The 26,356-nt window shown below is 42.6% G+C and overlaps 2 protein-coding genes across 2 annotated transcripts in view; both read left to right on the forward strand.

Annotated features, from left to right (window-relative positions):
• LOC112569322 overlaps positions 1 to 17,178 on the forward strand; it is a 44,034-nt gene extending 26,856 nt beyond the window's left edge. Inside the window, exon 4 of the mRNA XM_025247097.1 lies at positions 15,610 to 17,178. The gene's annotated coding sequence lies outside the window, so the exon portion shown is untranslated. The remainder of the gene's footprint in view (positions 1 to 15,609) is intronic.
• On the forward strand, positions 1,409 to 13,852 carry LOC112576573. Its single transcript, XM_025259129.1, has 4 exons — positions 1,409 to 2,197; positions 10,926 to 11,087; positions 11,997 to 12,148; positions 12,380 to 13,852. The coding sequence occupies exons 1-4, from the start codon at positions 1,409 to 1,411 to the stop codon at positions 13,755 to 13,757; spliced, it is 2,481 nt and encodes an 826-aa protein (XP_025114914.1). The 3' UTR covers positions 13,758 to 13,852.
• Positions 17,179 to 26,356: the final 9,178 nt, after the last annotated feature.

Consider the following 26,356-nt stretch of genomic DNA (forward strand, 5'->3'; position numbering starts at 1 on the left):
GTCAGAAAACAAGCAAAAGGTGGCCACTTTCTGCAATATATAAACGTCCATTTGCTTTATGTGTTTGTTTCCTCGTGAGTTCTGCAAAATCAACCCTGTACCGAGTCGATACCGCGAGCTCCTCCACTAAACAGCAACATACCATTAATAGCGACCATAGATAATTACAGATTATCAGAGTGTTTGTCCTCCTGCCAGCGGAGGGGCGTGACAAATTATTAAAACCACTGATGTAGGTATTGCTATGGATCCATTAGTATGGAACTGCAAGTCTACTAAGTAATTAATAGGTAGGTACATCTTAGGGCGTGATCGTGACCTGGATTTTAATAAATAAGTCGTCAGGGAAGGGATGCTTTCTTCAACAAAAATCAAGATGGTTTTTTTTCAGCTCCAGAGAAAGTAATTACCGAGGACATAGTACAACTTTGTCTTTAATTAATATTATCAACTCAGAAATTAAAGAGACAGTACTTTCGGACAATGCTCCGGAAAATCTGTAAATTTAGCTCCTCTCATTAAAAGAACGTCCTCAAAAAATATTGAAGAGAAATGTCTGAAATGTAAAATATTAGATTATTGTCCTACGTAATATTATGGTTAGTTTAATTCTCCGCCTTGTTCTTCAAAAAGAAAACTGAACTAAAGGGAAAAATTAACAAAATTTTTAACAAGGTTCCTGGTCAGATAGTCAGATATCCAGGCGCTGAACAGGTAATTATAACAATTTGTCATTAGGTCTCTCGGGCTGGATGGGTGTAATTACATGACTTTGTCTGTGTATGTGTGCGCGCGTGTGCTTATATGAATCAACAAGGCAAAACTAATGTTTAGTTTTTAAAGAAAAAAAATTCATACACACGCACGCACGAACACACATACACATCCAATTCGTGTATGTGATCACACCCAGAGAAACCTATTATCACCCCTGTAAGAAATTATTTTGAATGATTTTCCTAGATGGAATATAATAAGGCATAAATTTTATGTTTGGCTTAAGATAAGTTAATAAAGAAACAATTTCAGTATTTTTTTACGTTGTAGGAAATTTTCCCGTTTGCTATATATTCTCTGGGAAAGAGCGACTTGTTCCGTTGTTTTCAACAGCGATCAGAGAGACTTGAAGATGCTCGGGGTGTCCTTTACTATGAGGCTTTGCACTTCACGGGTCTCCGCTCTGTTAGTCCTCGTCTTTCTGTCTGTGTGGTGTTTGGTGGTCAATGGCGACTGCAGTCTGGGGTCATCTAGTTGCAATGGCACTTCTTTGCTGACAAATCGAGCTTCTGAGGTCAGTGAGGAGGAAGAGCATTTAGACATTTACTGTGACCAGATTTACGACAGTCCAAGAGTCAGTGACCTGTTACTGTGGGAGGGGCTTTCTTACTTGCCCGTGAAGACTCGCACCATGAGTATTCCGAAGTGTAAACTTATGGGGTGCTTCCCTTGCCATTGTGCTGACGATTGTAATGTCTTCTCTGATTTGTGCTGCTCGGAAAGTTTTTCCCAGTTAATTCCAATAGATCGTTGGGAATGCGTCGTGAAGAAGCTTATGGTTATTGTTAGTTGTCCAGACTCCTGGGTATCAGATGATGTCAAGAAGAACTGCGAAGAAGGTTTGAGCGACTTGTCCATGACTCGCCTCGTGACCGACGTGAAGACCAAGAGAACCTTCAGGAACAAGGACTGCGCCGCGTGTCACGGGGCCACCTCACTGGTGACATGGACACGAGAGGTGTCGTGTAAAGTTTTCCAGTACGTGTACACAGCAATGTCAGAAGCTGACTTCCTTCGTCAGGTATCGGCAGGTAGTCACACCACGTGTAATGTTATGTACACACCACCGGTAGATGCGAGTTTTGTTAGATGTGGAGGTACAGCCACTCGTGTATCAGACATTTTCTCTACCTGTAACACAACAGGCAGGTGGGAGGCCTACGACAGGGACGTTGAAGACGATTGTCTGAAGCTTTCCGACATTTACCGTGTCACGATTCCCGAGAGCAGTGTGCACCGAAACATGTTCTGCGCTTTTTGCAACGGCGACCAGCCACGTGTGACGGAGTGCGATTATATTGGAGAAAAAAATTCAGGACTTCCGCCATTATCTCTGTTGTTCGGGCTGTCCTCTGACACCATGCGTGACACGACGTTGTCTACGTCAGGGTGTGCCAGCGGCCGTGGGACGGACTTGGACGTGAGTCACGTGACTTTGTCACTATCTCATTAAAGCGTGCGGTAGTGGTGGCTTTGATTTAAACAGGAAAGCTAGAGCACTGAGAGTAATGAAGTAAATAGACAAAAGCACGTTTGTACGAACAAACAAACGAACTCACGGCACCACAAGAAATAACAAATATTATATTTTGCTTATTAATTGATTTTAAGCCGAGCCAAGGCTTTGATGTCGCGACATTATATACTCTACATTTTCTTTCTGTTCCCCTTTATAGTCATTAGCTAGATGTGGCAACTTAAACTATTTATGTTTATATCTATATCAAATGCAACGAAGCTTTATGGCAGGCACATACACATGAGAACTGACTACAAATACTTTTACAGATATCGTGAGAAACTTAACAAAAGCAATAATACAATCTGAATCCGACTGTGAATAGAATCTGGTAGTTACCTCCAGTTACTTTCCCGAGAACATGCAGAGAGGGATTACAACATCACATACTATCTATAATGGCATTGAGGTGGTCAGAAAAACATGAGACGATATATATATAATTGTGGGTGTGGGAGGCTGTAAAGTCTACTTCTCCCGACTGGCACTTACTAGGACACAGAATCACCAGTAAAATATAATGGTGTGTGTATGGAGGGGTTAAGCAGCTAACACACAGTGCACTGGTCCACACTCAGAAAAACAAACACATAGTGCGCTGGCCCCTCCCGATGCCCTGAGAAATCCCCTACAGAACCCGCTCCCTGTATGCATGCTGTTATGTGAACTACCACAAAGCAACACACGCAGACACATCTGTGGTCTATAACTCTGACAACAATAAGAAGGCCAGCTTCTCAAAAAAATAAACTGACCAGAAATTTGATGGCGAAGCTTGTACGTGAGAGAAAGTAAGATGATGGATGTTGTATGAGAGAACCGGTAACTAGTGTCGTGTCCCTCACATAGCGCCTGGTGGCTGGTTCCTCGGGAGATGAAGATAATCCGTAGTTTTCACAATCTTTGACATTCCAAGAACTTGACCAAGGTCCCGCTGCGCGAACAAATAAAACGCGATTTTTATTTAGTCCTGTCATTTCGTCGACTCTTCCCATGTGTCAAAAGTACGACTTATTTTATGATTATTGCCTAAAGTGAAACATTACCTTGGATTCTTAAGACGCGTAAAAAGCAGAAAAGAGCGAAGTAAACGGATAAAATGCTATCATTTTTGCCTATTTCACCCAAAAAATAGCTAAAATATTTAACATATGTAGCTAAAAAAGTATGACAGCTGAAAAACAAATATAATGGTTTATAATTACAAGTAGTCAATCAGAGCAAAAACGCATCAAAGAAACCTATAGATAAACAAAATCACGTGTTTCTTCTTCCGTTTATAGTGACTACAATGTTAGCACAGAAAGTGAACAATAGCATATGATGTTAAATTTCAGATTTAAGATTTTTCTTACTTGGCGTTCTCTAGTCACATGACTATAAGCCACATCATATGCTATTGACTTTTAAACCTTAAATTGGTTTGCTTTGCCAAAGTTTGTTCTTCAACATAAAATATCAGTTTAGATGTAAGAAAGGAGGATTTTTTCATTAAAGAGTCTAGAAAACTAGTTTCCAATATCTCAAGTTTTGTAATGGAAAATTTTAGTAAAATTTATTTCTTAGCCAAATAATAACTTTGATATGTAAAGAAAAATCAAGAACTTTATCTTGTTTACCAGTTCTGCTTCTTCTTTATAGGATTCGGTAATATTCTCCATAAATCGCGCATAAACATAAACATCAACATGCTAAAAGAGCTCGCGCGAGGTCGTCCGCTATGAGTTTGCCGCGAGAAAAATATGTTTTTGATAATGACCAGTATGAAATAACAAGAGCAACATGTCAAAGCGCACAGGCAGTATTTTGGCTTTTAAAAGGTTGTGTTGACTGTCAGCGTGTTTACAAGACATGTCTAGCTTACATGCGACAAGAGACAGGCCGCGAGTTAGTCGTGCACAGAAGGTTTGGACTGTGTATGTAACCACGCGTTGTATTGCGCGAGTCGCAGTTAATAGTAGGAGACCTTTATATGCTTGTTATTATATATTACAGGCGCGACTAGACCGCCATCTACAGTCAACGGTATTTACCGGAGTTTGTTTTGTGACATTCCTGGATTTCTCGGGAGTGTAACCACTGACAGTGGGCGTCACTCTTCTTGACCGCTGGCTGTGAGCTTACTACAGGCTCACTCGGTTTTGAATATTCAGTCTCCGTCTACTGTCTGCCTGTGTTTACACAACTGAGTACCAAGTTCCCAACGGTCGAGTGAGTGAAACATTTAATATGAGAGTAATGCATTATATTGTTTTCTAGATTACGAATAACAAATATCCATGTTTCAAGGCAGCATTTAAAGACATTCACAAAGGTCGATCTTTTACCAGGAAGAAACGTTGGCTTGAGAAGGTTTCCAGCGGCGTAGATTCAAAGATCAACCTGAAGAGTTTGAATTTTCAGAGATGAGTAAATATAGGCGATATGACACTAACCTTTAAAGTTCAGCTTCCTAAACCCATCCGTTAATTAATTATCCGCTACGATTCGCACCTGGGATCAATGAGCGCAGATAGCAGTATACTGCTTCACACTAACAGTGTACTACGTCACACTAACAGTGTACTACGTCACACTAACAGTGTACTGCTTCACACTAGTGCACCAATCACAACATTGTCTACAGTCAACAGTCAGCACCAATGAGAGAGAGAGGAGAATGAGGGACAGTTAGGATGATTTGGACACTGCATTTGTCGTGTTTCTGAAAAACGGCTATTTCCTCAAGAGAAATGCAGACCTTCAACTTCCGAATAACCCGAACTGTCGCTCTGATTGGTGTTGACTGCTGGCAATGTGAATGGGGCACCAACGTGACGTAGTACATCGTAAAGGTGACGTAGTACACTGTGAGCGGTACTGGTTAATCGCAGGTGTGCATAGCGTACATTTAACGAATGGGTTTTGGAGGCTACAATTTACAGATTAGGTTTATATCGCTTATATCTACCGATTTCTGTCAAAAACGCAAAGCATTCAGGTTGGTCTTTAGACTATAAGGCCAACTATTCGGTATAGTTAGGTAAACACATCGGTATGTATCGGTGTATACATGTATCGCCGACGTGAAATTATTTTATAAAGGCTTCTAGGTTATTTGTAGTTGAGGCCAGTCATCTCTGACACATCCGGGATCTTTCTGTGAGCGAAAGCCGTTCTGTGGAAAGATTGGAAAGGAAGACACGCGCTCACAATATTATTTACACACCCAGAAGGGTCCTTGTGGACATCACCTGTTACCGGCTGTTACAGCGGTCTGGTCAAGAATAACAAAAGGATGGAGAATGTTTACGTGGGCAATGCATCACCACCAGACGGAGCTGTGCTGTCAGTAAACTGTCGGCTCATGATTACAATGAAACTGCTGCTAATGTCGCGACAGTGAATGTCGTGCACACAGCTCAGCCCACACCTGGTTTGGTCCTGGCTGCTGGAAGGTGTTCACTCCATGACACTATCCTGTCAGTTAGATGGCTCCATGCATGGTGTGACATACAAGATTGTCATGTAATGAGTGACTCTCACCTCACAGTATTAATGTCACACATGATCAGAATACAGGCATCCACAGAAGCCATTGCACAATGTGGCTCACACCAATGTATGTGTGTTCACGTTTATCTGGGTGATTCTTCATCCTGTCTCTATATTCAAGGTGAATATTTCATATTCTAGTAAAGGTCGCGTTTTCAATCGTGTGATGTTTTCGGTGATGCGGGTTGTGTCTGACAGTTCCAGGAGGGCAATTCCAACATCAGGTTAGTTTCAAAACAGATGGAAGGAATTTGTATTCTTTAGAGCTTTTATCTCTTCCATATTGATATTATTAAAGGACCCTCTTAGCCGAGTACACATCATGGAAAGGCCGGTGTGTTTGGTAAGTTGAAAATGGCAATCCCTTATAAAGTGACATTGTGGAATGTATGCGTGTCTCAAATATTAAAAGAGCGCCGTAGTTACAATCACCTGCTCTTAATGCCATGTCTGGACATTGACGATGCCGGGATGTCATGTCTTCATGGAACACAACGCGCGCTCAATGGCGGTACAGTGGGCTACCGTGGTTATACTCTGCTGACGTCATATAGCACTACTTTACCGCGAGTCCTAACAGCACTCCAAGTTACTACGCTGCCAAAGATATAGTCCAAAGAGTTTAGCTTTTTAATAGTAATGCATTACAGTTTGTGTTTCCTTGCACGTCCAGGCTGTGATATGTGAAAAGACTCAAAACATGTTTCCCCGCAATATAATAAATGTAAAATTTGTAAAGCGAATGCTCACACTCGTAAAGAGTTTGCTCGTAGCGCTTAAGAACAAACCAATACCCAAGCACCAGCCAGGTCAACGAAATAAACTTGACACTTTCAGCAAATCAGTGAAAAAGTTCAAATAACTTGACAACGACCTCCTGTTACGTCTTCCAAAATCGTGTAGTCCCGTCCCTCTCATCCACAGACAGGTACAGACAGGTACAGAAAGCTCTCTGTACACAAGATTGCTTTAGCTACAAACAGCTGATTATAATGCCTTCCAGTGAACACAACATGAAATGACTATTTTTGGGTTGTTGCGTGGATGAACTTTCGTGTGCGCGATAACATGATACTGTCACGTGGCATTCAATAATTTTTATTTTTTCCCAGCTTCTCTGGCTTGAGCTTTTCTGCAATGTCTGGTGCGCCCTCCATTAGTATTACATCGGGTTGCTCTTTCATCAAGCAAAAAACAACAAAAACAAACCCAAACAGTTAAAACGGGTGTTGAACAGTAGCTGTCAACTATCAGTACACGGATATCGTTGCATATCATCGGACTTGAGTGCTGAGGAAGAAGTGTAGATGGCTGAATGTACAGGGGAATGTAATGTGCGAAGGACTAGAATACTTTAAAGGTTCATAAATTATCTTACTTTAAAACACGACGTGCAAAACCATGAGATGCTGACTTTTTGACTGAAAGAGAGAAAAGAGAAAAATGTACTGAGGGAGGAAATAGCCATTGATTTAATCCTTGACCTATTTACCAGGTCTGTTGGCCTTATATGCACTCTCGAACTTAACGAGACCTTAAAAATGAGAGGTATATCCGTCCTGCTAGTTATTAACACACTCCCACAGTACATAGGACTTTTTAATTTTCCCATATCGTCTGTACTCTCACACAAATTGTGTTGCTATCAGTTTGCTCAGAGCACTGATGTACCCGAGTTTCCTGGATTCCATTGTACTACCATGCCTGAACAGTGTTCACGGAGAGGAAGTAACAGCGAAAACCATCTATATGAAAGAAAGTTGGATGAAAACAGAAAATAAAATTGATACTTTGGTGAAATAGAACAGTTCCTGGTCACACTAGAGACTAATAGCTTACACAGCGCGTGTAAGGGAATCAAGAACTACAGGTAATATGAAATAGTACACGGAGAAAGACTACCAGGTAACATCCTGGCCGGCCGTCAAGCAGAACCTACACGCCTTGTTCAAAAACGACTTCAAACATAGAGCGGATTCCTCCTGCTGCTTTGTCTCCACCGACATGTCCTTCACATGAATGGCTGTCTGCAGTCGGGTCATGCAACGGGACAGGACGATGGGCGGCGGAAGATGACGGCATCAATATCGAAGACAGCTGTGTCAACGGTTGCAAGGTATTCTCCTTTCGAGTGCAGCTCTGCGAAGAACTTAATGAGAAGGAATCCTAGGCAATGTGCAGTGGGGAAGATTTTCAGACCTGTGGTCCTGTCAGTGTTAAGATGTCTTCCGGCAGAACCTTCCTGACGTTTGCACCTTATCACTGCTGCTGGGACTGGCTGGCAAAATTCTTCATCCTACCCGGTCACACAGCTGCTTCACCAGGTCCGCGTAAAGGGAGTAAGTTGAATCCTTGATCTTCTATATAGGAACTCTTTCTGTTTTATTTATGGGCTTATATTTGGTTATGTTATTTTAACCAGCCGTTGACAATCCCGAGACAAACACTAAATATTAAAAAATTATAAATTTTAATAATAATTCGTTTTTAGTGATTTAGTGATTCAATTTCTAAATCTTTCGACAGTGGGTAGACATACCCCTTCTCCATACAGATTGATCGTGCTTGAAATTCTCGATACTTTACAACAACAACAACAACAACAAAGGACGCCTGTCTAAGTGACCGCGGGTGGGGTGTTGCTACTTTTCTTTTGTTTGTCCCGCTATGTGGAGCGGCTTGCCTCTTTCCCTTCCATCTGTCTTCTTTTTAACGTTCAAGTCTCACACACACATTTATTTCTTGTTTCTCTAAAAACTGGAATAACCAGCATCGGAAACACTGCGTACAGTACAGTACGTGTAGCCTTCTTACTCTCCTTGTTAAACACTTTTTTGGTTCTATACCTTTGACCCGCTGGAATCTTGTATTCTTCTTCCTTTCTTCTTTGTTCCTTGTTAAGTTCGATGACTTTTCTAGTTTTATCAATGCGAAATATACTACATCCCGTGTAAAACTACGAATTTAGAACTGAACATGTCCACCACAGTTAGCTTTATTAATAAACCGCGGTTTATGTCAGTCAACCTGTTGTGTGTTTGGTGTTGGGAGGAGACTGCCGCGTACATTCGGATGAGAGTGTTTACAACTAAATATTTATTAAGTGTGATTAACATCATGTCATTGGAATGTGATGCACGTGAGTACATATATATGAGCGTGTTCGTGTACGAATACTTTCGCATGGGGAGTAAACATGCAACGTGGATCGATGTCTTTTCATCGGTTGTAACTTGCAGCTTACAAGTATGTTCGGACCAGATGAAAACACAGCAAAAATCTGCATTTAAGAAATAAATATAATACTATAAAAAAAAAAAAAACAAAATGATTATCAGTTAACAATTAACCATATTTTATAATACATTAAACACGATATTAGGAAGCCGTTACCACAGACAGTTGCTTCCCTTGTGTGTGCCGCGGCTGACATGTTTAATTCCCCTGACGTCAGGCACAGACTTGGTATGAATGTCTTTGACAGAAGATTATGGCTGTTGTTAAGTGTCCAAACAGCTGGATAGATGAAGACAAAAACATCAGAAGGAAGTGCGTAGAAAATCTTTGCGCAGTAATGGGGACGATGAAACCTTTCATTGGACTGACCGAGCAATGTTTCCTTGAGCTGAGGGGGGAGGTCGAGCGAACTATGTGTGCTGTGTGCAAAGATAATTTTGTGATTCCAAAAATGCCAAGCGCTCCAACTTTGAAGCCTGTCGGTCATCCGCCACTGACTCTACTGGAAGGTCTGAGGTGAAGGCCAGACAGCCCGGCGACACACCCTCTTGTACAATGCCTCAAGGGTTGGTGGTAGATGTTGAGTGTAAATTTGATGTGACATAGCTGGACTGGAATGTACATCTGATGAAGCAGTGGTTGAGCTTGAGTGCTAGCTTGTGATGACAGTAGCAAAAGTACTTGACATTGGCAAAGTTTACTAGCAGGGTTAGTATGGCAGGACTCTTTTTTCGACGAGTGTAAATGGGACTTAGCAAAGGGTTTCTGGCAAGATGAGCACGGCAGGTCTTTTTTGAACGAGTATAAGTGTGACAGTGGCAAGGTTTACAGCTAAGATTAGTGTGGCAGGACTTCAGTATGACTGACTACAATAGTCAGCTTCACAGCATTAGCTAATATGACAGTCTGCGGTGCCATATGCTCCCTGGACAAACGATGACCCCTACTTGTCTGTTGTACACGAGGCATTCAGGGGACCAAAGACAATGACGTCACGACAAACAGCAAACAGCGCCGCCATTCACACCACGTGATCGGGTGGAGCAGGCCACGAGGGGCCAACAGATGTCCTAGTCATGCCACAGACACAGACCTTTGACATTTCTGACATTTGACCCAGCAGACACAGCGGACTTAGGACCTGGGAACGACCAACATGGCGATGTCATGAAAAGAAGTTAACGACTGTAGTCTGGAACTGTGCTGGTGAGGTGGCGACGCCAGAGCCGTCTAGCGGTGACTTGAGATGGCCAGACTATAGCCTGAAAACAATGTTTACTACCCAGGGCCTGTTACTCACCTGACAAGGGTGTGCTCTGCCATGTTTATTGATGTGGCAAGCTTTCCCGCTATTGCAAAAGTAAACAACTCTTTTCCAGAAAAATAGTTGTTGGCCTGAGAGAAATGGATACTCAGAAAACTGTGAATCCTTCAGACCTTGCATGTCCAGCAAAGGGCTTAACTATAATCAAAGGGTTTCTCTTTTTGTCACGAATGTGAGTCAGCTCCTCAGTCCACCTGGTTTAAAAAACAGATGGAAGCAGTCTGGTGACTGGTGCGCTGTTGAGTGCGAGCGAAACCAGGAGTTGTGACAAAACCAGAATGAAATAACAAGGGAAGAAAAATTCCCAAACAGCCACCGGAGAGAGATGCCTGAGAGATGTTTACAGGGGAACTATGACATGTTGTGAACTATAGAAACATATCAACGCCTAGTTTCTGTTCATTGTGTTAACACGATATACTTGCAAGTGCTGCATTCAAGGGATGTACCATGTTATGAGAGTGCAGTCCTAAACCTGTAATTGCTAGCAATCTCCATGTCCGATTGTCATGTGATGTGAGGTGCGAAATGCAGGGCACTGACTCTCCCTTTACATTGTACAAAGCTGATGTCACAAAGGATTTAATTGCATCGAATACAGCTGATCAAGCTACGGTAGCCTCCCTTACAATAAGGGGCACCCTGTCGTCCAACAAGATCAACAAGGTGGGAAACTACCCCAGCGCCGAGCACAAGGTGTGATCATGGACTTAGACTGACGTGGGTAGCATAGGAAGTCACGACGGTCTGCGATGACTTCAAAATATCTTTGACGCAACAGAACCGGAAGACTTGCGAGAAGAAGCAGACAAACAGCAACGTCCAGCCATGATGGGAACCCTACGACCTTGACATTGACAGAGGTTCCACAGAGGCAAGGTTTTTGTGGCACGGAGTGAAGGAAACAAGATAAGAGACAAAGTTTTCAAGAACCTTCCGTTCACCTTAACAGTCTTACACAGGCAGCTCGTCGCCCAGCGCCCGCCGCTGACACTCATTTTGGGGTTGCGAGACTTTGACAGAGGTCAGGAGAGGTCTCGGGGCATGTCGGGAAACGTCTAGCGATGCATCATAATCGTCTTTCTCTTGATGAGGGAAAAAGCAAGGAATTAGAATATTGTTGGCACCTGTTTCTGGTTTCAAAGGTGACGGGCTTGTTGCTTCAAGCATGTGTCGGAACTTGGGCTGGTTTCGTCTGGAGCTTTCTTCAGCTGTACTTTATACTGAAATCTCGAATTATCTCGCGCTCATTCCAATGACTGCTAATAATTTAGTAAAGTAGACAGTTCTGAGATCACAAAACATGTCGTCCTTAAAAAACAGCAGATATGCCGTTTGAAGTGTGGTTTTGCATGGAAGGGGAAAAGTGGGAGTTGGAGAAGTGGCTACTTGGATTTTAGCTCCTGAGAAACAAATGAAATAAAAGAACAACTGAAGGTCAGTAGGTGCAGACACTATCCACGTCTGTCATAAGCTTAAGGGGAGGTGTGACTCTGCTAACATTGTCATGGTCAATCTCTTGGTTTATTACTGGTCCATCGTTGTCTCTAAAATGTAATAAATTTGTGAGAACTTGTGTCACTGACCTCAGGTTTTCTTCCGCAGGGTGTGTGTCGCAACCTGACCTGCCCGGGCGGCAAGTTGTTGGACGCGGAGAACAGCACGTGCAGCACGGCGCTGGCGAATATCCGGGGCCTGATTGTACAAGCTGAACATCAACCTCGTTCCCAGCACGGAACTCGCCTGGAATACGTCCAGTAAAGAGTCCTTGGAGAAGCTGGTGCTGCAACTTAAACGGCAACTCGAAAACAAGACTCAAAACTATATTTTCGAGTACTCTTTGGAGCTCACTTTAGAGTCGTTTTTTTCGAACTCAACCGATCAGGCAAAGATAGTCAAATTAATGCTTACAGGGGAACTAATGGGCTCGAGAGAGATAAATAGGGACATCGCAGAGGTTTTTTTAGTTCAGAATCTTTTCATTGATGATTGGATTTTGCAGAGGTTAGATTTAAGGACAAAGTAACTCTTATTCAGAACATCGATATAGAATCGCTCCAAAACACCATGACAGTTGACGAGAATGTGACTGTGTACGATTTTAACTACGGTAGGTGGGCTGACGACTCGTTGGAAAGACTGTACTACGCAGCACGAACGCGACGAATAAGGCTTTTAAATGCATTGGTGAGTCCCCCTGATGCAATCTTTGGTCACGGGCTTAAAGAATTCATGAATATTAAAAGCAACATTCCGGAATTGTTCAAAATTACAATGGACCCTTTGCTTTTGTGCGCCTACGTCCAACTATCAAGGGACGAGTTCATGATAAGGGAGGGGGCAGATGGCCAGAAAAGACTGGTCGTGGTTAATGAACATGACGAAGCGGAGTTAGACAGACTGTTGTACGTGAGGCTGGAGGACAACGAGGTGCTCAACGTGTGCATAGAAACATTAGAAGCTCTCAAATATGTCCCTAAGATCAGGTCTTCCCCGCTGTGGCAACACCTCCTGTCCTGGATCGCCATCCCCATGTCTATTCTCTGCGTGGTCCTCACATTCGTTGTCTACGCCTTACTTCCGGCTCTGCGCACACAGCCGGGGCTAAACGTGATGGGCACGTGCGCCGCTCTCTTCGTCGCGCAGGTGGCGCTGATGCTGGCGTCAAACCTTCAGACCTCTGGAGTGTGGTGCCAGGCCCTGGGGATCTTAGTTCACGAGGCTTGGCTGAGCGTCTTCTGCTGGATGGTCGTGTGTTCCATGCACATGTTCCAGGTGTTCTCTGCCAAAACTCGCCACGAGTCCAGGTCGCTGATCTGGGAAACCACGCAAAACACCGCAGTGTCCATCTTACTTCCGGCTGTCGTGGTGGCGCTAGTAGTTGCTGTCTCGTACGTGCAATCGAAAGGCGAGTCTATCGGCTACAGCAGCGAGTCTTGTTTCCTGAGCTCGCAGCTGCTGGTGGGAACGGCCATGGTGCTGCCACTGTCTGTCATTGTGGTGCTCAACCTGGTGCTGTTCTTACTGACACTTAGGCGAATCCACGAGGTGACGAAACTGAAGCCACACTCGGACTCCAGACAGGAGACCCACCAGCACGTGTGGGTGTGCGCGCGCCTGTCGATGCTTACCGGCGTCATGTGGACGCTGTCGCTCCTGTCAGAAGGTCTTGATCTGGACTGGCTGCGTGGTCTGTCCATCCTAGCTAATGGCGGGCAAGGAGTTCTTCTGTTAATGTCTTACGTCACTACTCGGCGCGTGCGCATGCTGCTGTACACACGTCTCGGGCACCATATTGACGTCACGTCTACTACACACTCGTCAATCGTTGTGTCCACTATTCCCAGTATTAAAAAAGAACCATAAGCCTGCATAGCACCTTTAGACGTCAGGTGTTAGCTTGAATGATGGTTGATTTCCATTCTAGGATAAATTATGTCGGAAGCGGAAAAACGAGGAGCAGACGTCCACTAATGTTTATATCCGAAATGGCAAAATATCTTAGAATCGGAAATAAAAACTAATTTCAGACTGCAATTCCTATAGAAGTGTCTCTAAAGATGAATTAAGATAAGAATTTCCATTATTGACATTTAATATTTGCATAAAAAATAGAAAGGAGCTATTTCAAAGTTTCACAAGCGTTTGAAATGTTAATTTCTATGTTACTAAGGTAAATTTGATTGCGAATCTGTGTGAACGATTTTTGTTTATTCATGATTCCTGCTTTTATTTATGAAGGTTTACCGTGTTTATCCACATTGCCTTGGCTTTTGTATTTAACTTCAGATTTTGAAAGTTCAACGCACAGTCTGACGACTTTCCTCATCCCTTTTTACTGCTAATGACTAAACACGTTTACTGTCTACAACAAGACAATGCTAATGTGTCTACATTCTTACACTATCTACAGTCACGTGACTTGCTAGACCAGATGCTATGTTGGTTATTACAGTTGTTTGTAAGACAGGGAGAGCAGGGGAGAGCAAGAGAGGACTCGTTACCTGTAAGAGTTGTGGCCTCACTATGTGGTCCCTACTCCCTACTACAAGGGTGAGTCCAGCAGTCGTGCACTGGTTGGCCCTGTCTTTAATTCTTTGCAGCTTGTTTACCGCTAATCTCTATAGCAGAAGAGCAAGAAACGACAAGTAAGGTATGGCTGCAGAAAAGGAGTGAGAAGATCACTGACAGTCTCTTGTCTAAAATCTTTATTTGACGGTCTGAGAATTTCCTGGCCATCCCTATAACTTTCCATCCAAATGGTGTGAAGGGAGTTGAGAATGTTCCTAACCTGTAGCAGTCTCTTTAACGACTTTCTCATCACAACGTTCATCATCCTGGGCGAAACACGGAACTGCTTTTCACTAAAACAGTGAGGAGAGGATGTCCTGGTTCAGATCCTGTCTCGGCAAACTGTGCTTTCTCTGCATTCAACACGTCTTGACAGAGTCAGCCAGTTCACCCCTGTATATCTTTAATTGCTGGCGGGAATTTAACAGTAGTTCTCTCCTCATCATCCTACCTCTTGTTAATCGTGTTGCTAATGGTGAGATGTTTATCACCTTATCCAACTATTGTGACGTTAATTTTGTTTACAGTATATTGAATTTTGAATTATACATGTTTATTTATAGAGCGCTTTATTCCACCAACAAAGTCGAACTCAAGGCCTTACACACAGGAAGTTGCACGGACACACATCAGTCAGTGTTAAATATGTTTACAAATTCAATCATCTGATCATAGCTACTCACAGTCTCTGTCTCACACACTGTCTGTACAGTCGCAGCCTGGTATCTCTCGCACGACCCTGACTGCGTGGCTCGGGTGTGGTGGTCAGCCTGTGGTTCTGTCTCAGACACGCTCTGGTGGCTCTTTCGTCCTACGTCTTGACGGAAGCACTTCTAGCATTTGGCTTACCAGCATCCTGCGACTTACATAAATGGTTGCTATGGCAACCGCAACTACCATGCAGTATGTCTATGACCTCAGCTGTCGTCGATCATTTCCGAGGCTCATCGCAACTCATGCTAGTGGAATGTGGGGAGAGGTGGGCGAGAAGAAGGAGGGATTGGGGAGGTATGTGTGTGGTCGTATTTCTCTGACGCCGCAGGTGTTGTCTACTGTTGTTGGTGCTCTCTCTTTCTGTTGGCGTCCAGGAGGCCTTCCGAATTGGTGTGTACTGATCACAGTGCAGTTTTTCCCGATTCCTTCCAAGGCATTTTTAAAGAGAAAAACTTTTAAACAAAGTGCTTGTTGCGGTGATCTTCCGAATTCTTTTGCAAATGTCGGGTCAAGGTCATGAACAGTAATTGGCCTTTACAAATTAACCAAAGTTGAGAATATTCAACAGAACTGCAAGTCAGTCCAATCCAGTCGAGTCAGTCGAGTCAGTCGAGTCAGTTCTCTTCAGTTCACCAGTCAGTCCCTTCCGTGTCGGCGAGCAGAGTTCACGTGTCACACCCGTAGAGCAGGATCGTCACTACCAGGGATTTGCACAGATTGTAGTTGGCAGTGAACCTTATCTTATGGCTTTGCCAGATCCTATCCAGTCTAGTCATTGCCGCTGTTGCTGTCACGATCCTGATGCGGATATCTGGCGTGGAGATGCCGTCCTTGGAGAGTGTGGCTCCTCAGTACTGACCTCTTGAAGCTGTACCCCGTTCAAACAAGATCCCTGCTTTGCCGCTGTCATTGACCATAACTTAGCTCATTTCAGTGTTGGTCTCAATTCCATATGTATTTGAACTGTTGGTGAGGTCTTGCCGTTCTTTGTCAGTAACTGCGAACAAATCTTTGTCGTCTGCAAAGTATCGGTTGCAGATCGGTCTTCCACCAATGGAAATGGAAGGGTGATGGTCGTGGAGACCTTCGAGCAGGATGTTCTCCAAGAAGATATGAAAGAGCACCGGTGATAGTGGACATCCTTGACGTACGCCTAATGTGGTGTGAAAGTAAGCTCCTATTTGGTTGTTCAGCATTATGTACTAGTGGAGCTATTGTACAGCACTTCACGACTTGAACGATGCCTTCTTCCATGATGAATTTTAGCATAGTACTGTATGTGGGGCAGTTTATCGGTTTATCAGTCGAGCAAACGCTAGCTATCGCTACCCTCACACAGTTAATATCTCTGATAACTGACGTGTCGGATTTAATCTCATATATGTGAGGTGAGATTCATTCAAATATATGAACTAAACGTCTCGCTTCATAACCGATTATTTTACATATTACATAAATATTAAGAATACCACAGAAAATGCTACGTAAAATTCAACAACCACATAATAAGGTCATAGTAAACATTAATAATGGCATGGTGCGCATTTTTATAAATTCATAGTAAGCATTACATAACAAGGTAACAACAAGCGTTAGGTAAAGTTACATAGTACATTACACAATAACAGTTATCATAAGAATAGAAAGTGTAGCAGCTTCTGCAGCCATTTGCAGAGGTTTAGAAGTTTTCAAGCAGGTACGGCCCCACTCACCTCCCCGGTGGTGGACAGCGGGTGGTCGCACTCAAATCGCTCGTTTAAATTCAAAGTATTTCATGGACTATCAGGAACAGGAATATCACTTTTAATATCACAATAAAGAAGAACTTTTTGTAATGTGTTTAGAGCTTTTCTTTGTTTTGTGTGACTGGGGAAATACTTAGTGTTTTGCGAGGATACATGGTACCCGGCACAACAATCGACAAGGCGCGCGGTGGCCATTGTCCATGTGTCGGGTAGCGCGTTCTGATGGTTGGGTCGGTATTTGTGTCGGTATAGGTTGCAGCCTCTAGGGACCGCAGGTGTAAGCAGTAGAGTGTAGAGAAAGAAATCACGTGACTATTCGTCTGAGCCTGCGCAGTGACGAATCTGCTAATGTGGTGCATATTCTGGGTGCCTCTCACCCAGTGTTTAATTTCTTGACTTGCTGACTGGTGTGTAAAATGACATGTTGAGAAAGTAAGAACGAATGTTGATCAGTTTGATTAACTTAATATTAACAAGACTTTATCACTAAACACCGCATCTTGAACGCAAGCATGGTCGGTCCTTCTATATGCACGTGAGACGGAAAGGGACGCCCAGAAACGAATCCGATGGCGGGGTGTGGTTACGGCCCCATGCTCCACTGGGGAGGAGGAGGAGGAGGTGGAGAAGGAGGAGATGAAGAAAAACAAGAACAAGAAGAACAATAATTAACAAACAAGTAATATTTAGAGTGGCAAGTGTAAGATTAATAAGTTACACCATGATCATTTACAAGGAGGAAATGAAGTCTCTATTTGGCATATAAAACATACACATATTGAACCTCTAAATATGTACAGACACTCCAGGAAAAACGATCCTGACAAGCTGACATGCAATGTCCACCAAAACAACACACATCAGTTTTGCTAGAGAAAGGCAAAAAGACAGTGCCCTCGTGTACCATTACAAAAAGCTGTACCTAATTACCTGGTAATATATCTGTGATACACAAGCACACAGTGTACAGCTGTTCCTCATCCACAGGAAGTGACCTCATTCATCACATAAATCTTTTAACTGCTTAAACTGCATTATCCTTTCCACCAGTTCGTTAAATTAACTTATAAAAATAAATCTGTATAAATCCCATCTTTCTCATGTTTTCTTCGAATATAATCTACTAAAACATGTTAGAAATAGGAAATGGGAAACCAACACTCATACACTCAGTGTATCTCTATGGAATTTAATTGTTTAGCTGTTTAACTAATTTAGTTTTTGTAGGTATGTACTGTTATGTACCAGAAAATTCGAGAATCTAAAAGTTAATGGGGGAATTGTACCATTGTATCTAGCAGCTCAAGTTAAATACTTAAAGAGATGCCTTCCTCAATTATATGTTTTATAAAAGTCGTGAAACTATATATTTCCAAATAAACTCATAAAATTCCTATAATCAACGGCCAGCAGAGTTTTCAAGTGAATGGCACGTGGAATGAATGAGTTGCGGTGAAGATTGATTCTGTAGACAGACATCGTGTACATACAGCCAGACTACAACAGTGAGAACTCACGGGCCAACACATGATCAGAAATAGTAAGAGTGAAAACTCACATGTCAGCACACGATCAGAAATATAGAGGATGCGTGACGCCTTCCTGAGGACTTGCTGATGACTGCCAAGTCCCTCTGCCTGGCTTCGATGATCTTAAAACAGATATTAACAAGGAAGGCAAGACTGTTCCTGTTCCCTAGGGAGAGGCTGTTGAACCAAGAGATGAAAGAAAAAGTAATGAGACTTTCGATGAAGGACTGATAGAACCGAGTGAGGATGACAGAGCTGATAGAGAAAGATCTTAGTTTCTGTAGGAGGCACAGATGTTGTTGGCTCTAACAGAGGATCATGTCAGTGTTGATGTCCCATTTAAGCTTGTTATCAAAGATAGTACCTAGATATTTATAAGAGTCGACTACCTTGATGGCATCATCATAGATAATACTGATGACTGCCTCAGGCCTGTTCACCCGAAAGTAGAAATTAAATCATTCCCTTAGTCTCTGAGACATTCAAGACAAGAAAGTGCTCACCACACCAACGAACAAAGTCAGGAAGAACACCACTATGAACATGTTCACTATCATACAAAAGAGACGGCAAGGCAGTGTCATCCGCAAATTGTACAAGCCATCCGTAGTGCTTCTACAACTGTTAGTATACAGTATGAACAGTAGTGGAGACAAGCAGCAGCCTTGAGGGCAACCTGTACAGGTGACACAGGATGAGAGAGAAGACCGTTAACAGAAACTCTCGGCTGCCTGTTATGAAGTCCATAATCCAGAGAGTCAGTTGGTGAGACAGATGAAAGTCTGAAACTAGACTCTCCACCAGCAAGTGAGGTTGCATGGTGTTAAAAGCAGAAGAAAAATCATCGAAGAGAAGCCTGGCAAGAGCTGTGGGTTTCTCCAGATGTTTGTACAAAGTATTTAGTATAAACACCTCGTTCAGCTCTGTAGGCAAACAACAGCGGGTCAAGATGGGGATCAACAGCAGTTATAACCTCACTCATTACAATTTTCTCAAGTGATTACATGTCCTTTATCAATTAAATGCCCAAACTGAGTATTCTACTTTTAATACGAAGATTAACAGGGAAGCGGCCAGTCTCTACAAGCACTACACAAGATGAGGTGGACTTTCTTACTTTGAGGATCATTTCGTAAAATCGTAGCCGTAGTTTAAGAAATATCACTAATTCCTGATGCCCATACTTCACAACAGTAATCAAGTATTGGAAGGACAGTTCTGTCAAACATTTCGAGCTGAATATCTAGTGGCACTCGAGGCTTTGTCATACAAATCTTTTCGTGCTACAAGAAATTTGTTATTGCAATTGAGTTTAAGGTAGGAAAAAATCTGCTATTTCACCATTTATATCTAAATATTGCTTTCTTTCTTTTTTTTTTACCTCTACAGAATAAAGCTAGCTGCTAGCCATATTCTAGAGAATAAAGCTATTTCAATCTGCAATGGAGGATGGCCGTATATCCTCGCTCCGTTGTAAGACTCGTCTGGTGATCACAAACACAAACCAACGCGCTGACACACGCTCACACGCACTGACTAAGGATGCACTGTTGTACTACACGTACTTGTATTTTGGTTTCCTCCTCTGTTCTGCAGAATGTAAACCCTATACCAGCGGTTCTCAACCTGTGTGGCGCGCCCCCCTGGGGCTTACAAGGGGGGCGCGAAGGTGGTCATTTTTAAAAAGTTTCTTATACCGGTATTAGTGAAATTAGCTTACATTGCTGGCTAAGGGGGGCGCGCGGACGTACCTTTGTTCGTCAGGGGGGAGTCACAAGTAAAAGGTTGAGAACCGCTGCCCTACTGAGTGGAGACCGCGAGCTCCTCTACTAAACAGCAACATACCATCACTAGGGATCAGAGATTATTGTAGATTATCAAAGTTCTCCTACCAGCGGAGTGGCGTGTTAAAAATTATCAAAACCATTGATGTAGGTATGTCTTTGGACTCATTAGTGTTCAACTACCAGTCTAGTAAGTAAGTAATTAATAGGACGGTACCCCTGAGGGCGTGATCGTGACCTGGATTTTAATAAGCAAGTCGCTAGGGAGGGGCTGCTTCCGTCGATCAAAATCAAGATGTTTTTTACAGCTTCAGTGACAGTAATTACTGAGGACATAAAACCTACTCTTTAATTAATATTGTCAGCTAAGAAATTACAGACAGAACTTCTGGACAATGGTCGGAAAATCCTCTAATTTAAGTTATAGCATTTATAGTATTATAACAAATAGCATCCTTAAGAAAAAAGAAAACATTCAGAACTTTAAAGAGAAATTTTTGAAACATAAAATCTATTATTTTTTCCCTTCTTCTTCAGGCAGAAAGAAAAACTAAAGAAATAAAGCAAAATTGAAAAAAATTCCTGATCAGATAGTCGTGTGTAAACATGCAGACGCTGAACTGTTAATTATACCAATCTGTCAATAATATCTCACACTAGGTCTCTTGGGCTGGATACATGTAATTAGATGATTGTATTTGTATGTGCACGCGCTTGCCCATATGAATGAAGAAGGCAAAAATAATTGTAAGTTTTTGGAGGAAAATGCACGCACGCACACATACACAATTCGAGTACGTGATCACACCCAGAGTAACCTATTATCGCACGAGTCAGAAATCATTCTGAGAAAATTCCTAGATGGACTATAATAAGGTATAATTTTTTATGTTTGGAGTAAGATAAGTAATAAAGAAACAATTTCAGTATTTTTTACGTTGTAGGAAATTTTCTCGTTTGCTATATATTCTCTGGGAAAGAGCGACCTGCCGACACTTCTTCCGGTGTTTTCAACAGCGATCAGAGAGACTTGAAGATGCTCGCGGTGTCCTTTACTATGAGGCTTTGCACTTCACGGGTCTCCGCTCTGTTAGTCCTCGTCTTTCTGTCTGTGTGGTGTTTGGTGGTCAATGGCGACTGTAGTCTGGGGTCATCTAGTTGCAATGACACTTCTTTGCTGACAAATCGAGCTTCTGAGGTCAGTGAGGGGACAGCCGTTACCACAGGTGTAGCCAGACAAGGGATGCTGACGACCTTTACTGAGATTTCTGTGGAAAATTACACTTGGAAGGAAACTTCTCCATCACCGGAAGAGTATTTAGACGCTTACTGTGACCAGATTTACGACAGTCCAAAAATCACTGACCTGTTACTGTGGGACGGGCTTTCTTACTTGCCCGTGAAGACTCGAACTCTGCGTAATCCGAAATGTAAGCTTATAAATTGCTTCCCTTGCCATTGTGATGGCGTTTGTAATTCTTTGTCTGATCGGTGCTGCTCTGAAAGTCTCTCCATGTTAACTCCCATACATCTTTTAGGATGTGTCTCGAAGAAGCTTCTAATTATTGTTAGTTGTCCAGACTCCTGGGTATCAGATGATGTCAAGAAGAACTGTGAAGAAGGTGTGAGTGACTTGTCCATGACTCGCCTCGTGACCGACGTGAAGACCAAGAGAACCTTCAGGAACAAGGACTGCGCCGCGTGTCACGGGCCACCTCACTGGTGACGTGGAGACGAGAGGTGTCGTGTAAAGTATTCCAGTACGTGTACACAGCAAGGTCAGAAGTTGACCTCATTCGTCAGGCCTCGGCAGATACTCAGACTACGTGTGATGTTCTTTACAATCCACCTGAAGCTGCAAATCTTTTGAAGTGTGGACTGACAGCCAGTTATTTATCAAAAGTGATCTCTACCTGTAACACAACAGGCAGGTGGGAGGCCTACGACAAGAATATTAATGACGGTTGTCTGAGACTATCCGACATTTACCGTATCACAATTCCCGAAAGCACGTTGCGCCAAGACGTGTTCTGTGTTGTGTGTAATGGCGACCAGCCACGTGTGAAGAACTGCGATTATGTTGGAGAAAAAAATCCAGGACTTCCGCCATTATCTCTGTTGTTCGGGCTGTCCTCTGACACCATGCGTGATACGACGTTGTCTACGTCAGGGTGTGCCAGCGGCCGTGGGACGGACTTGGACGTGAGTCACGTGACTTTGTCACTATATGACATTTATGACCGTGAATTCACTAGAATGAAATATTTTTCTGCTCTTCATTATTATTAATACCATTTTTACTATTATTCGGAAGCCAATGCAGTATTGACAGTATCACAACACTATCATATATTACCGCCGATGTTATGTTGGTCTGGAGAGGACCCACAACTGTTTGCCCAATGGCCCGCCTCCCACTAGAGCCAGAGCTGCGCCAACAAATAAAATGCGATATTTGTTTAATCCTGTCATTTCATCGAATCTTCCCCTGTGTCAAAAGTACGGCTTATTTTATGATTATCACATAGAGTGAAGTATTAGTAAATATTACTTGGATTGCCAAGACGGGTGGACAGCAGCAAAGAGAAAAGTAAACGGCTAACATGCAATTATTCGATCTACCCACAAAATAACTAAAATATTTAATATTGTCACGGCTCGGGTGGCACTACACACTCGCACCAGACAAATACGCGTTCTTTCAAAAAACACAAAACGATTGCCTGAGGCTGTCCAAATCATGTTATCAAGTTGTTGAATGGCTCAGGACTTTACACACTGCACCACATGATGCATAGCTTACTGCTCTCTTGGAGACACCGCTTAATAGCTGTCTACAATGTTTACAATCCGAGACCCTCCCCGATCAATCACACTAAAATAACTCTTAATCTTAATTCTTAATCTTAATCTTCACTCTTAATATTTCTAATCGCACTAGCAGTCTTGAGTACTTTACTCACAGTTCGCCGCTCTCCACATGCCTCGCCAACAGGAATAAAAAATACGAATATCTCTCACACACACACAAGCCATACACACAAGCCATACACACAAGCCGTACACACTGGCTGTACACACTGGCTGTACACACTGGCTGTGTCGGTCAGTCGGTTCCCGGGGTCACAGGGGAGGTAATTCACGGTGACGTCACGGAGCTCCTAGCTGTAACTGGAAGTTACACCATACTACAATATCTAAACTATTTTCTTCCATTCGCACATCTTTCTCTCTCATGTTTACAACTTCTAACTTGCGTAAGTTCTAATACAATCCCAGAAGTAATACATAAAAAGATGACATACGTCGTCTAGGCGAGGTCACTCCATAAACGTGTGTATCCAACGTCGATCGACAACAGACAAATCTCACTCACGATGTACACTCGTGACTCGGCACGTCTTTCTTTCTCTGTATCTTTGGCCTGAGTAACTTTCTACAACTCTGTCCAGGCAAACCTATCGTGAACAGTGTTCACCAAACACCTTGTGACATTTAACGCTTTGCTGTCTAATATTTTCATACATTCAACATACACTCGACATACACGTTTAGTCACTGAGCCACCAAAGGGTTAAACACTACGAAAAACATAGGAGTCACGGACTGGTTCGTGATACAAATATAATTTGAAAAACATGGCTAAACAGTGACTACCTTCAATAGCTGGTGCTTAGATTACTGCCGTCCTATTAGTTAAGGAGAACGATTAATATATACATATAATTGATCGCCGTTAGAGACATACAAACAACGGTTGTTATTTTAGATATTTTAGGTATTTTAAACGTATTCTTCAAGTGAACTGATGGAAATGATTGTGTGACTGGATGTTGTTGTAGTAGAAGTGCTTCAAGTATCACCAGTATATCCCTTTATAAAGAGCTTTGCTGTAACTCAGGTGTGGACTAATTATTGACAGCTTCCATGAGGTCCGCCATTTAGAAGCAGCGCGAGTTTTCACACCTACAAGTAAGACACTGACGGTTTTCCAAAGTTTGTTTTTCAACAGGACTAAAATATCACTATAGAGATAAGAAATGAGGATCTTTCGAAAAAGTTTTGGAGAAGTAGTTTCCAATATCTCGAGTATTTTAATCCAAACTTTTTCTAAGTTTCTTTTCTAAGCAAAATAACCTTTATATGCAAAGTAAAATTAAGAAGCAGACTCTTTAATCACTTCTGCTACTGTTTTGTAGGCTTTGGTTCTTATTCTCAACAAATCGCTATAAACAAACAGGATAAAAGCAGGCACGAGGTCGTCTGCTATGAATTTGCTGCGAGTCAAGTTTTTTAAAAAAAATAACTATCAAGTACAAAATAAATAACAAGAGCACCGTTGGGTTAGCCACAGACCACACCCTGCATCCACACTTTTCTTTCTGACAACAGAATACAAAGATTTGTACGTGGGCTTACACTATATCATGCGGGAACTTATATTTATTTTAAGGGAGGACAACAAAGGCTACGTAACTCAAATCACTACATGTAAATGACTGTAAAACAAAAATACCACATCAATGTCATCGACGACTTTCAACTTCTCCGTCGTTCAATACAGATAAGCAAATGTTATTTCTGTTATTCCAAAGTTCTCACTTACGGTCGTTGAAGTCCTGGAAAGTTCACTCTTACACATATACACTCCCTTGAACAATCTCCCTTGAAAAAGCTGGGGCCGCTGGGGTTGACGAGACCAGCATGTCAGGCTGACGACGATACAGTGTCTGTACCCCAGAGCAGCGAGTGCCGACTAGGCTGACCCACCCGGGTGACGATGATACACTTGCAGACTCCTGAACATCAGGTGCTGACTAGGCTGACACACTTGACTGCCGACGATACACTTCAATTAGTCCTTCCTTCCCGTAGGTAACTCCTGACCTCCATATTTGGCTATGAATATTCATATTGAATTTTAGCTACAACAAACAACAAATAATAACTCTTTCCATTAACATGACTTCCAACCAAATATTAAGTTTTCACACCATTCTCTCGCCGTTTATAAAACTAGTCAAAGCAATAAAAACAACTTCTCCCATACCAAGAAACACTTCTGTCTCTATTTTTTACTTTCCTGCTGTTTTATATATTTGTTCACTTTATTTTTTCTTCTTTTGTTTTTTTGTGCGCAATGAGCATTCTTCTGAATGGATACCTGCGCATTACAAATCGACATCATCATCATCATACCTTGACTAGGTGAGGAAGTATTCCGATTCACACAGAAATTCACTACAGTCTCTCTTCTTTCGCGACTGGCGTGGGAATAATCAAACTCAGTTTTTTCCAACTACAGGGGTTCAGTGAAACTTTCGCTCACTCATGCACGCTTTTCTTGAAAAGTACTCGTGGCCATGCATTGCAACTAGCGCACAGTTAAGGGCGATAATCTCTTTCTCCCAACAGAAAGGGGGACAACCCTCCCGTCCTTTCAGGCCGCGAGTTAGTCGTGCACAGAAGGTTTGGACTGTGTATGTAACCACGCGTTGTATTGCGCGAGTCGCAGTTAATAGTAGGAGACCTTTATATGTTTGTTATTATATATTACAGGCGCGACTAGCCCGCCATCAGCAGTCAACTGTACCGGAGTTTGTTTTGTGACATTCCTGGATTTCTCGGGAGTGTAACCACTGACAGTGGGCGTCACTCTTCTTGACCGCTGGCTGTGAGCTTACTACAGGCTCACACGGTTTTGAGGTTTCAGTCTCCGTCTACTGTCTGCCTGTGTTTACACAACTGAGCACGAAGTTCCCAACGGTCGAGTGAGTGAAACATTTAATATGCGAGTAATGCATTATATTGTTTTCTATTTTAAGAATAACAAATATCCATGTTTCAAGGCAGCATTCAATTACATTACCAAAGGTCGACCTCTTACCAAGAAGAAACGTTGGCTTTAAGGCTTCCAGCGGCGTATCGTTAAATTATAAGGCCTACTATTGGATAAAGTTAGGTAAACACATCGGTATGTATCGGTCTATACATGTATCGCCAACGTGACATTATTTTATAAAGGCTTCTAGGTTATTTGTAGTTGAGGCCAGTCATCTCTGACACATCCGGGATCTTTCTGTGAGCGAGAGCCGTTCTGTGGAAACATTGGACGTTGGAAA

The sequence above is a fragment of the Pomacea canaliculata genome, linkage group LG1 (genome assembly GCF_003073045.1).
Source record: "Pomacea canaliculata isolate SZHN2017 linkage group LG1, ASM307304v1, whole genome shotgun sequence".
In the NCBI taxonomy this organism is placed as follows: Eukaryota; Metazoa; Mollusca; class Gastropoda; order Architaenioglossa; family Ampullariidae; genus Pomacea; species Pomacea canaliculata.